We start from the raw sequence: 14,368 nt of genomic DNA on the forward strand, positions 1-14,368 counted from the left end.
TGCAGAATACTGAAACTGTTGGCGTTACAAAGATTTGTGCCAGGTGGGTTCCCAGGATGTTAACAGTGGCTCACAAAGAAACAAGAAAAACGGTATGCGTCGAAATAAATTTCTGGGAAGAATTGTGACAGGTGATGAAACACGGCTCCATCATTTTTCACCAGAGACGAAGAGGCAATCAATGGAGCGGCATCATGTAAATTCACCCAAGAAAAAAATTCAAAACCATATCTTCTACTGGAAAAGTTATGTCTACGGTGTTTTTCGATCCCGAATGACTCGTGCTTGTGGACATCATGCAAGTGGAGCCACCATAAATTCTGATGCATATGTGATGACACTGAAGAAACTTCAAGCTCGACTGAGTCGTGTTCGACCACATCTGTGAAAGCAGGATAGTTTGCTGTTGCACGACAATGCACGGCCACATGTCAGTCAAAAAGCCATGTAAGCGATCACAGAACTCGGATGGACAACACTGAAACACCCGCCTTAGAGTCCTGACCTGGCTCCATGTGACTATGATCTCTTTGGGAAACTGAAAGACTCTCTTTGTGGAACAAGAATTGAAGATGATGACTCACTTGTGCATACTGCCAAACAGTGGGTCCAACAAGTTGGTCCAGAATTTTACCATGCGGGTATACAGGTGCTGGTTCCAAGATCGCGTAAGGCAGTTGAGAGGGATGGAAATTATGTGGAGAAATGAAAATATTGTTCCTAAAGGATGTATCTACACACTGTAAAACTTTCAAACATGTAGAATAAAAGATGGATTTAAAAAAAAAAAAAAATAGTGTGCATTTCTTTTGGAGTGATCCTCGTAATTTGTAGTGGGGCATCTAGCAATAGTTTTGATCACTATGAAATCCAAGCCACAACTCCACTCATCTCTCTACACAAAATAAGTTTCTAGTTCCCAAAATATGCATGAATATGCTAAGTTCTGCCAATCAGAAAGCAATATCAAACCCACTCAATCCTGCATATATAAACAGAACCAATCAAAATTTGTCACTGAATCAAAACAGTAAATTAACATAAATAAATTTTGAAAACCACAAATATAAAATTAACTCCCTCTTAATAAAACAACTTTGCTGAAATCATAATCTCATTTCCCCAATACCATAAACTGATGAAATAGTTTATAATAAATTCCTGGTACGAAAGACTAACAAGCACGCCATTCTCGAAAATCCCTCAAGAGGTCAGTTATTTCAATGAACAGTATAAAAACTTTACATAAAACATTATTTCACATTCACACTTTCATTCCCTCACATAACTAAGTACAAGTACAGTAGTAACAACAAACAGAACTGTAAATAAAAATGACAGTATTTTGACTGCAGCTCACATAATGTCCACCAGCTAGTGACCCCACCAGATCGCATAGAAACTACACACACTGTCATCTGAAGCTACCTCTCCTGCACATAACTCATACTGCACATCAGTTCACTGCTGTTGTGATATCAATATGCGCGATGTAAAGCGCTATGCCTCAGGTGGTGGGCGGGGCTACACCCGCCACCTTGGTGCCCTAACATTCCTACACTCATGATGCATCCAGCGATGGTTGTGTGTGGTCTGTGTTCTCTGCTACTTTGCTTTCTTTGATGTGCTAAAATGTACTTTCCGATAGAAAATCCCATCACTTATGAGGTGTGTTCCGTGTTTAGGTTCTTATTCCCAAAAAAACTACAAACCAATTGAAACTTATCACAACCTTTGTGATGTGTATGAAAAAGGAATAATTAGTGAAAGTCAAGTGAGGCAATGGTGCATTGATTTTGAAAATGGCCGTACCAACAGTTCAAATGGCTCTGAGCACTATGGGACTTAACATCTGAGGTCACCAGTCCCCTAGAACTTAGAACTACTTAAACGTAACTAACCTAAGGACTTCACACACATCCATGCCCGAGGCAGTATTCGAACCTGCGACCGGCCGTACCAATGTTCATGATGAGAACCACAGTGATTGGCATAGCCTTGGGCTGGTGAACTGGTGATGAAAATCAATGAAAAAAATTGTGAAAATTGTTGTTTCACAATTATGGAACTTTCACAATGTTTTCCCCAAATTTCACAGAGTTTGGTGCATGGTGGTGTGGTCCACAAGCTTGGTTACCACAAATTTTGTGCTAGATGGGTTCCCAAAATCCTAATGGAAGGCCACAAAAAACAGAGACTGGCTGCAGCACTGACCTTCCTTGCAGGTTACAAAAAAAATGGTAGCAAAGTTATCAGTTGTATCATAATCTGGGTCGAGTCTTGGGTGAAGCATGTCAATTGTGAAACAGAAAGGCGATCGTTGGAATGAGGACACGCAAATTCTACCAATAAATCACAGAAGTGTTCCAAACAATTTCAGCTAGAATGATCATGGCTGTTGTGTTTTGGGATTCAAAGGGAGTGGTTCTCGTTGATTTCTTTGAATGTGGCACAGCAATTAACTCAGGGAAGTATTGTCAAACATTGACAAAATTAAGGTAGGCAATATAAAACAAGCGTCAGGGAAAACTTAGTGCAAAACTTTTGTTTTTCATGAAAATGCATGTTCACACATGGCCAATCATACCTAAGAGCTCCTACGGGATTTTGGATGGGAGGTGTTTGAACATCCACCATACAGCCTGGATTTGGCACCAAGTGACTACCACCTCTTCCTAGTAACAAAGGCATGGCTAGCTACAAAACTCTTTGATACTGATGCTGAACTGCATGCCAATATAAACCAATGGTTGCAATTGCAGGCAGCAGATTTCTAGAGAGACAGCATTGAAAAATTTGTGCCACAGTATGATAAGTGCCTCAGTTTGAATGGTGATTATGTAGAAAAATAGCTCACAAGTATGACTTCAAAATGTATATAATAAAATCTGATTTTTCCATATTGTTAATTTTTTTCTTTCGAAACATCTGTTACTTTCTGGGTACCCCTGTATATATTCTAAATATTCTACATGAATGGAAATAGGAACTTGGGATAAATTTTAATTTACACGGAGGACCACAAAGTTTTTATTTTCAAAAGCACCATCCAATTTTACAAGAGTTTACCTTCACTTTGCACGCACTTTGGGGAACTTTTTACTGTTATATTTAGGATCAAAGTTTTCATTTACCTTTCGCAAATGTTCATTGTGTGTTCCGTTTGATGCATGGCAAACATCCACCCTGGTTTGAAACACAAATCTCATCTCAGAACATGCCACACAGGCGCATGAGGAACAGCTAACTCTCTGCTGGCATGATGAGCAGACTTCTGTAGACTAGAATCAAACGAGGTACGAGATGAGGTACTGGCGGAATTAAAGCTGCGAGGACAGGGCGTGAGTCGTGCTTGGGTAGCTCAGTTGGTAGAGCAGCACTTGCCTGCGAAAGGCAAAGGTTCCGAGTTCAGTTCGAGTCTCGGTCCGGCACACAGTTTTAATCTGCCAGGAAGTTTCTTCTGTAGATTATGTTTAAAACTCTGTTTAATGCACTCTATATTTTAAAAGAAAAGCAAAAGCAAACAGTAGATTTCTCCTTACACAAACAGCCAATATTTTGAAACTCCTGGTGTCACTGTCAAATGCTTTGAGCTGTAAGAGGTGCACTGTCAAGCTCTCAAAGAAAATCACACTGCACAGTTATAACTGACTTGCCCCTGGTGAAGCAAAGAACACAAAACACATTTTTGTTGTTGTGTTATTGTAGTCTTAACTTGACACGGATGGGTATTAAATGAATAAATGAGTGGGCTGGCTGCACTAGGGAGACCACTATGGCCAGCTAACTTTTAGTTTCAATACATAACCTAAAAGTCATCCCAAGTTCCTACCTTCATGCGTAACTTCATTCATGTAAAAGGTGTAGTCTTCCAAAATCAGATGAATTTCCTTTAAAAACCATATTTTCTCCTCTCCCAAAGCTGGCACATAACGGTCTTACCTTCACGATTCAAAGCATCAGCCTCATTCACTATTTTTACTTACACATGTACATTGCACACAGTAAGAATAACTGCAGTAACTAACCGTCCATCCTTGTGGCTCCAAATGGTGCTTGTGTCATAGCAGAGGGTGGTGTTGACAGCTGTGCAAGCAAAGCACTGCCTGCAGTGGCTGCAGTAGGCCCAGCAGCTGAGGCCACAGGGTTTGGTCCTGCTCCTGTCACTCCTGTCGCACCAGGACCTTGCTGCAGGAATGTGGGACGCTGCTGTGGGGGCATCATTGTGCCGGGTACTGGACCAGCACTAGTAGGGGGCCAGCGGGAGGGTGGAGGAGGTCGAGTACCGCCGATAACAGGTCCATGGTAACCTGGAGGATTTTGCTGTGGAAAGCCTCGTCCTCCAGGTACCATTTGTGGCTGTTGTTGTTGTTGCTGCTGTTGCTGTTGTTGTTGCTGTTGCTGCTGTTGTTGCTGATGCTGCTGCTGTTGCAGCTGCTGCTGCTGTTGTTGTAATTGCTGCTGTTGCTGCTGGAGCTGCTGCTGCTGTTGCTGTTGTTGGGTAGCAAGCATTGCCTGAAACATAATGTAAACCTCAAAATGATTCTACATAAAGCCACTGTAAAATTTCTTAAAATCTATCTGCTTATACTAAATAATTTGTTGTCATCTGTAATGGTAAACAACTGTTCACGAGTTCAGTTAAGCAAAATTTACCATTGGTGGATCCAAAGAAAGTGATATAAATATGATGTATTAACATGCGCTATTAAATCACAAAGTGTCTTGTCACAAGAAGACACAGTTGTAAGAAGGAAAGCAGGAAACAATCTGCCATTTCGTTTGGTGGTGATTCACTGCTATAAACTGTATTCCAGAAGTGAATGAGCAATTCACAAATGCCATTACATAGCAGTTCAAAATTGCTATCTGAAAAGCTGAAAGTTTGGACTTCAAAAGCTTACTCTCTGTGACAGCTTCAATGACAGACATCTACAACCAACTGGATAATATTCACTCAGTGACAAAGCCATCCCTATCAGTCAAAGGGATCAGTCATCTACAGCATGAGGTAAAAAGACAACCATTCTGGCATAAACAGTCAGAGTGTTGTCTTTGCAAGATACAAACTGAAATCAAAAGACCAATACTTAATACAGTGACTGCAACAGAAATGAGGATTGCTACTGAATCTTAGATTCCATTGCAATGGAAGAGTCACCTGGACGAAACCACTATTAAGACTTAAGAAAAGAAAAATGCACTTCTTCTTTGTTGTGACTCATCGATCTTCCAAAGTGCCGCCGCGCAGTTACGCGCATCTTCTACATGCGGCACTGTCTGCCAGCCATGCAGCAGCAGCGCCACCTAAGCGGCCAGCCAGCCAGTGGCCGCTAGACTCGGACTCAGTTCTGATTTGACTGTTAAAGAGTATACACATCTTACTTTGTTTACTTGATCTGTGACTTACATGTATTGTGTCGTCCTTGAAATATATTTGTTCAACTTGATGTTATAACAATTGGCGACGAGGTAGGGAATTTTTCCCTTTCATCATTGACTCACAGGTTTCCATGGCTACTTTAGAGCAACTATTGCAAGGTCTCATTGAACAGCAAATGCTTCTCACAAATGCAATTCATGATTTTGTCGCAGCATCAAATGCGGGGCGTCTCTCATCGTTGTCTCTCCCTCCTTTTCCTCCTTACGATGAGACGGCGGAAGACTGGTCTGATTACGAAAAACGTCTTCGACAGCACTTCTTGGCATTTCATGTCGCGGATGACCAAACATGTAAGTCTCTGTTCCTTTCATGGATTTCACCTCAAATGTATCGGTTGTTGTCGCAATTGACTCCTCTGAAACATCCTGCATCTTTGTCCTTTGCTGACATGTGCTCACTTCTGTCCGTATATTTTCGAGAGCATATGCTTGTGGTAGCCTCTCGTGTTGCCTTTTATCATTGTCAAAAACAACCAAATCAATCCTATCGCGCTTGGGCTGCTGAACTTCACGGCCTCATTCGAAAGTGTCAATTTGTTACTGACGTTCACAAAGAATCCATGGTACTGGATGCTATTATCCGGTCGGAGCCTGACAAAGAAGTTAGGCAACGTGCCCTTCAGTTAGCAAATCCGACTCTAGATGACGTCCTATCCATCGCTCCGCTGGAGCGCAAATAGAGGCAGGGGGTGACGTCAGGGACGTACAACGTCTGTGCGCTGTTGACGAAGCGTGCGGCGTGTGGCTGACGTGGCCGCAGTACACTCCCAAGCGCAGCCTCAGCCTAACCGTAAACAAACCTCTAAGAAACTGCAGCAAACCCCATGGCAACTCCCTTCATGTCCACAGTGTTTTATGAGACATTCATTACCATTAATGGTTGAACTGTGTAAAGCATTCACTTGAGCACGAACAACTGCTACAATTCTGCACTGCACTGATAATGACCTGACACAGGTCGAAATCTGAGCTGCGTTGTGACTATAAATGTCATATTAAAGCAACTTAATTCCATGACTGATTGCTGCTCTATCTAACCCAATACAACCACAGTCGTTGCGTGCACCCACCCCATGGAGGGCAACCTGATGGAGATTAAGTATTTATACATGGAACACATGCTAAGGTTGGGAAAGGAAATCAGCTGAGGCCTTATCATAGGAGCAATCACAAATGGCTGAACAGGAATTTCGCACCACCCAGTCCAATGTATTACCAGTGCACCAAATCACATCATATAAGTAAGTGGAGAACAGATGAATTTTTCAGACATTATTTAAATCTGTTGTCATTTTATTTGAGCAGTGATCATACAATGGTTCAGCTCAATACTTAAGCAGGGAACCAGTACCGACCTGAGACGTGGGGGCCTGGGTTCCACCCCTAAACACCGCGCTGCTGGCGGCAGCAGCTGCCGCAGCAGCAACAGCAGCAGCTGCAGCCTGTGGTGCAGACCCAGCAGTGGCCACCCCGATGGGGCTGCCAATGCTGGGCAGCGGGCTCGACAAAGACGGCACAGGGCCGAGGGCTCCTGCAGGCATGGGGCACTGTGCAGGGTGTCCCGGCAGCAAGCTCACTCCTGCTGCCACAGTCGGGCTAACAGGACGTTCTTTCAAACTGCAAACAATAGCACATCAAAGTATACACAAAGGAGCTTTCCTAACATAGTATAATTTAAATTATTTTCATTTTAGTAAAGGCCAGTGCTTAACATGCCGACTATCAGTCTGTTAAGAAAGAAAACAGGTGGTTATGGTTACATGCTGCAAACAGTACCAGTTAAAAAGGTGGAAAAATGCACACAACCTTATCACAATGCACTTACTTGCTGACACCACACCATATAATGAACCAATAAAAAAGTATATGAAACAGAAACAGCTTTAACAAAGTCCACGTAAACAGATGTGTAGGTGTATCAAGACTTTATGTTAACATTTGTTCACTAAGTAATGAGACTAAGTAAGTATGCATAAGACAGTGAATGAGCTTCTTCAATTCATCTTTCAGTGACAATTCCACAAAAACCCAGTGAAACTGAGATGGCCATTCACGTAATTCTCTCTCTCTCTCTCTCTCTCTCTCTCTCTCTCTCTCTCTCTCTCTCTCTGTATGAATGTGTGTGAAGATTTGTATCTGACTGGAACATACTTCATTTAAAAAAAGGGAAAATAACTGTCACACCACAATAGATAATGTATAATTTTCTGAGAACAAATTGCCTGCCACAGAAGCTTTTAAATTCATATTTTCCAGTTTTTTGGGTCACTAAGTAATAGTACATCTTGAAACCAAATTCACAAGTGCAAGCTTCTGTAAAGTAATTTTTGCGAGTTCTTTTGTTTTATTTTTTCTTCAGCTTTAACCATTTCTATTGAAACACTGTTGTCTTCTGATGCCTTTCCTTCCTTCATAAGCCAAATAGCTGTACACATTTCTGAAGACTGACACTGTTTCTACTCATTTGCACTTTAAAATAATAATCTTATTTTATTAAATACTACTAGTTAATTCTGAGCTTTGCTCGTTCTCAAAATTTGTCTACAAACATAATAACATATGGAACTACATAGAAGTTAATATATAAAAGGACCTAAAAGTGTAATGGATGTAGTGTTTTCTAAGAAACAGTATTATTACTGACAAAATATGTGGACACATCATGCTCCTAAGTTGTATTAAACAAAAGTGCACAGCGAGAGAAACATTGCATCCACTTAAGTTTTAGAGCCTTTTATATTTTGACTTCCACTTAAATCCAGTGTACTGTTATGTTAGTAGAAGCACTTGAGAATGCGCAAAACATGAAACAAGCTAGTAGTTCTTAATAAACTACTATTTTAAAACAACAGCCAGATGGAAATGTCATTCTTCAGATTTATCAAGCCTGTGGTGCCCACCTAAGTAATAGTCAATTTACAGATGTGATCTGACATACTAAGAGAATGTCCTTACTTTCAATATTAACTATTTGCATTTATAATTAATCTCTTGAACTATACAAACATTTAAAGGAATCTATCCGTGTACAATTTTGTTTCTTCATATATATTTATACTCCAAAAGCCACATTACAGGGTGTGGTGAAGGGTAGTTTGTAAAATGTCACTTACCCCTTTTCATATTTTGGTTGCGAATGATTTACGGGAAGAACAATTGCTGGTACACCTCTATGTGGGCTTGATTCTCTCAAATTTTAATCTTCATGGTATACACAGGATGAAGCAATATCAATTCCACTAGGAATGCACGTCCTCATAACAGTAAACCACACTGTGATGCAGAACACCTCTCCTGCAGCATCTGCCACTGGAGTTGCCTGAGAATCTCCAAAACGCTTTTACATTTACTGACTGATTCTGTGGCATAATGTGCTGCAATTATTTGGACCTTCCTACTTCCTCTATCAGTTCTATCTAGTATGGATCCTAGACTGAGGAGCAATAATCAAGTATTGGTCGAATGAGGGTTTTATGAGCTACCTCCTTTGTTGATGGACTACATTTCCTGGAAATTCTTCTGATGAATCTCAGTATGGCATCTGTCTTAATCACAATTACTTTTATGTGGTTGTTTCACTTAAGATCACTCTGTAAGCTTATTCCTAGATATTTATGGACGTAGCTACTTCCAATGATTGTTCTGTTATCATGTAATCACACAATAATGGGTCTTTCAGTCTTTGTATAGGCAATACTTGACTTTTATTTATGTTTAGTGTCAATTGCGAGAGCCTGCACTAAGTGTCACACCTCTGCAGGTCTTACTGCATTTCACTACAGCTTTTTATGGTCACGCAACAGCACAACACAAAATCCAGTCGTACAGTTGTGTATGATGTTCTGTACACTTGTATTTTGTACATTAGGCAACAATGCGGAACTGTATCAAATGCCTTCAAGAAGTCAATGAACATAGTACCCAATGGGTGCTTGTATTTACTGCTTTCTGGGTCTCTTGGGTGAACAGAGTGAGCTTGAGTTCCACATAATCATTGTTTTTGGAACATGTGTTGATTCCCACAGAGAAGATTTTTCAGTCTCCAGAAATATCATAATAAGGAAGCCTAAAACTCATTCCAAAACAGGTCGATGTCAGAAATAGGCCTATAGTTTTGTGAACTGAAATCACTTAGTTCGAGTAAGATGGACATACAGAAATTATGAGCAAAGTTTAAGCAGATTTTAAATCGTGGTCTGGTGAGTTATGTGCCTAGCAAGTAGATTAAGGACAGAATAGAAGCACCATGATACAATAACAAAATCCGGAAAACTCTGAGGAAGCAGAGACCGTTACATTCTCAGTTCAAAAGAGAATGCTCAAATGATGACAAGCAAAGGTTTGTAGAGATTTGTGCGTCTGTGAAAAGATCTATGCGTGAAGCATACAACCATCACCATCATACCTTACCAATAGATCTGGCAGAGAACCAGAGAAAATTCTGGTCCTATGTAAAATCACTAAGAGGGTCTAAGGCTTCCATGCAGTCTACGTTTGATCAGTCTGGTGTGGCAGCTGAAGATAGCAAAATGAAAGATGAAGTTTCAAATTTAATGTTCAAGAAATCATTCACACAGAAGAGTTGTAGTAACATACCAGCATTTGACCACAGGACAGACTCCCCCATGGATAACATGGTAAGAAGCACCCTGGTCTAGAGAAACAGCTGAAAGATTTGTAAGTAAATAAGTCACCAGGTCTGGATGAAACCCCAGTTTGGTTTTACAAAGAGTACTCTACAGCACTGGCCTCTTACCTAGCTTGCATTTCTCACAAATCTCTTGTCCAACATTAGTAGTGTCCTGCTTGACACAATCACATCGTCTAAATATCTAGGCGTAATGTTGCAAAGCGATAAGAAATGGAACGAGCATGTGAGGAGTGTGGTAGGGAAGGCGAATGGCCACTTCAATTTATTGGGAGAATTCTAGAAAAGCGATAAGAAATGGAACGAGCATGTGAGGAGTGTGGTAGGGAAGGCGAATGGCCACTTCAATTTATTGGGAGAATTCTAGAAAAGTGTAGTTCACCTGTAGAGGAGACCGCATATAGGACGGTGGTGCAACCTATTTTTGGATACCGCTTGAGTGTTTGAGATCTGTGCCAGGTCAAATTAAAGGAAGACATCAAAGCAGTTCAGAGGTGGGCTGCTAGATTTAAAGCTGGCTGCTGAACAATTCTATTGCCGACAACATATATTGTGAGTAAGGACCATGAAGTTAAGATACGAGAAATTAGGGCTCATACGAAGGCATACAAACAATCATTTGTCCCTCATTCTACTTGCAAGTGGAATGGGAAAGGAAATGACTAGCAGTGGTACAGGGTACCCTACACCATGCGCCATATGGTGGCTTGTGGAGCATCTATGTAGATGTAGATGTAGGTGTGTTCCATGACCCTTTTTGAAAAAGGGAATGATCTGTGCTTTTTATCCAATTATTTGGCACATCTCGCTCCTCCACAGACATGCGGTAAACTGCTACAAGAAGGGGGGCAAGTTCTTTTGCATACTCTATGTTGAATCACACTGATGTCCCATCATGTCCGTGGCCTTTCCTCTATTGAGTGATTTCAGCTGCTTTTCTTTTCCATGGACATTTATTTCAATAACTGTCATTTTCCTCATTCCTGTAATGATTTAAAGCAGCGGAAAAGGAGAGAAGTACAAAGACTGAGTGTGGTGGTGGAATGACGGCTGTGTAGTGCTGGACTGGGAACAGAGAAGGGACTGGATGGGTAAGAAAACTGATTAACAAAGACTGAGGCCAGGAGGGTTACGGGAACATAGGAGGTATTACAGGGAAAGTTCCCACCTGCACAATGCAGGAAAGCTGGTGTTGGTGGGAAGGATCCATATGGCACAGGCTGTGAAGAAATCATTGAAATGAAGGATGTCATGTTTGGCAGTGTGTTCAGCAACAGGGTGGTCCACTTGTTTCTTGGCCACAGTTTGTTGGTGGCCATTCATGCAGACAGACAGCTTGTTGGTTGTCACGCCCACAAAGAATGCAGCACGGTGGTTGCAGCTTAGCTTGTAGATCACATGACTGGTTTCACAGGTAGCCCTGCCTTTGATGGGATAGGTGAAGTTAGTGACCGGACTGGAGCAGGTGGTGATGGGAGATGTATGGGATGTAAGTATTACAGACCAATATCCCTAACTTCTGTTTGCTGCAGAATCCTTGAACATATTTTCGGTTCGAATATAATAAACTTTCTTGAGACTGAACAGCTTATGTGCACAAATCAGCATGGTTTTAGAAAGCATCGCTTTTGCAAAACTCAGCCTCCCCTTTTCTTGAATAATATACTGAAAACTATGGATGAAGAGCAACAAGCAGATTCCATATTTCTGGAAAGCATTTGACATGGTGCCCCATTGCAGGCTGTTAATGAAGATATGACCATATGGAATGAGTTCACAGATATGTGAGTGACTCAAAGACTTCTTAATTAATAGAACCCAGCATGTTGTCCTTGACAGCGAATGTTCATCAGAGACAAAGGTATTGTCAGGAGGGTCCCAGGGAAGTGTGATAGGACCACTGTTGTTCTCTACATATACAAATGATTTGGTGGACAGGGTGGACAGAAATCTGCAATTCTTTGCTGATGATGCCATAGTGTTCAGTAAGGTATCGAAGTTGAGAGACTGTGGGAAGATACAAAATGGCTTAGACAAAATTTCCAGTTGATGTGATGAATGGCAGCTTGCCCTAAATATGGAAAAAATGTCAGTGAATGCGGATGAGTAGGAAGAGCAAACCTGTAATGTTTGTGGACACAGTATTACTAGTGTCCTGCTTGACACAGTCAGGTCGTTTAAATATCTGGGCATAATGTTGAAAAGCGATATGAGGCGGAACGAGCATGTGAGAACTGTAGCAGGGAATGCGAATGGTCAACTTCGGTTTATTGGGAGAATTTTACGAAAGAATGGTTCACCTGTAAAGGAGACCACTTATAGGATGCTGGTGCGACCTATCCTCGAATATTGCTCAAGTGCTTGGGACCTGTACCAGGTCAGATTGAAGGAAGACATCAAAGCAGTGCAGAGGTGGACTGCTAGATTTGCTACCGGTAGGTTTGAACAACACGTAAGTGTTATGGAGTTGCTTCAGGAACTCAATTGGGAATCCCTGGAGGGAAGGAGGTGTCCTTTTCGAGAAACACTATTGAAACAATTTATAGAGCCAGCATTTGGCGCTGACTGCCGAATGATTCTACTGCCACCAATATACACTGTATGTAAGGACCACGAAGATAAGATACGAGAAATTTGGGGTCATATGGAGGCATACAGCAGTCATTTTTCCCTTGTTCTATTTGTGAGTGGAATAGGAAAGGAAATGACAAGTAGTAACACCCTCCGCCACGCACCGTTTGGTGGCTTCGGTCATATCTATATAGATGTAGATGCTGATGTAGAAGTGAAGGAGGTACTGTAGTGCAATCTTCCTCTATGAAACAGTTTTGGAAAAAGACATTCAGCAATTTGGCCTTCTCTGTGTCATCCTCCATTTCAGTGACATTATGGTCACAGAGTGTCTGGGTGGATGACTTTGATCCATTTACTGATTTAATATAAGAGCAAAGCATCTTAGGATTTTCTTTCAAGTTGTTAGACGAAATTTTGCTCTCAAATTCGTTAACACTTTGCACATGGCTCCCCTTACACTAATTTTGGCCTCATTTGCTTTCTGTTTTTCCATGACGGTTTTGCCTACATTTAAATTTGCAGTGAAACTCTCTCCGCTTTCATAGCTACTTACTGACATGGCTGTTGAACCAGAGCAGATCTTTTCCATATCTCAGAATTTTGCTCAGCATTTACTTGTCTAATGTGCACTGTACAATGCTTTTGAATGTGGTCCATTGATACTCAGTGATGAAGATGAATTTGTCATGTTGACCATTCAGATAAACTGAAATCTGTTTCTGTTATAACTTACTGATTCTCTGCCATCTTAACTGACAAAATGTACTGTCTACATTGAATTTATCATACTCTTCTTGTTTTCAATTGCTTCTTGTACTAACCTTCTACAATACTTCCTCACATTCTCTCCGACACATTTCTGAATAGTTACATTAGTTAAGCATATCATATCAGAATGAGATTTTCACTCTGCAGCGGAGTGTGCACTGATATGAAACTTTCTGGCAGATTAAAACTGTGTGCCGGACTGAGACTCGAACTCGGGACCTTTGCCTTTCGCGGGCAAGTGCTCTACCATCTGAGCTACCCAAGCACGACTCACGGCCCGTTCTTACAGCTTCAATTCTGCAGAAGAGCTTCTGTGATTGTTGCATTTGTGGTATTGTAGTGTTCTGCCTGTTTTTAATCATCCATGTTTCCTGCTGTTTGCTTAAGTATATTTGTCTATACTTGCATAATCCCTGATTGCTAAGATGCTGAACTTGGTGCTTGATTTAATATGGTATACATCCTTGTTCTTAAATACATTCTTACTGCCAGATGAGAATTTTCTGTCTAGCTCTTTAACTATTTTACTCTGTAAAGAAGTGGGGTGTGAACACGCAGAAAATTTCTAACAGAGAATTACCACACTATTAGTAATAGGTGACAAAAAAAAAAGGTTCAAATGGCTCTGAGCAGTATGGGATGTAACATCTATGGTCATCAGTCCCCTAGAACTTAGAACTACTTAAACCTAACTAACCTAAGGACATCACACAACACCCAGTCATCACAAGGCAGAGAAAATCCCTGACCCCGCCGGGAATCGAACCCGGGCGTGGGAAGAATAGGTGACATGCTGTGTGTTTAAGCTGATAAGTAAAACTGCATACTGAATGCTAACTGTAAGGGAGGCTGCTGGAAAGTTGTTAGTAGCATCAGAACAATTAGTAACCTCCTCATAAATACTGCAGTTTACAGTGGGCATCTGCTTAACACCAA

The 14,368-nt window shown here is 41.2% G+C and overlaps 1 protein-coding gene across 4 annotated transcripts in view; it reads right to left on the reverse strand.

The window, feature by feature from the left end:
• Nucleotides 1–14,368, reverse strand: part of LOC124805108 (mediator of RNA polymerase II transcription subunit 25) — a 164,707-nt gene that overhangs the window by 102,645 nt on the left and 47,694 nt on the right. For all 4 annotated transcript variants that reach the window (XM_047265557.1, XM_047265558.1, XM_047265559.1 and 1 more), the window contains exons 7-8: nucleotides 6,798–7,059; nucleotides 4,029–4,515 (exon numbers count right to left, since the gene is read on the reverse strand). In XM_047265557.1, the coding sequence (XP_047121513.1) occupies nucleotides 4,029–4,515; nucleotides 6,798–7,059 (749 nt within the window). The remainder of the gene's footprint in view (nucleotides 1–4,028; nucleotides 4,516–6,797; nucleotides 7,060–14,368) is intronic.

Source organism: Schistocerca piceifrons, chromosome 7 (genome assembly GCF_021461385.2).
Source record: "Schistocerca piceifrons isolate TAMUIC-IGC-003096 chromosome 7, iqSchPice1.1, whole genome shotgun sequence".
NCBI classification, from domain to species: Eukaryota; Metazoa; Arthropoda; class Insecta; order Orthoptera; family Acrididae; genus Schistocerca; species Schistocerca piceifrons.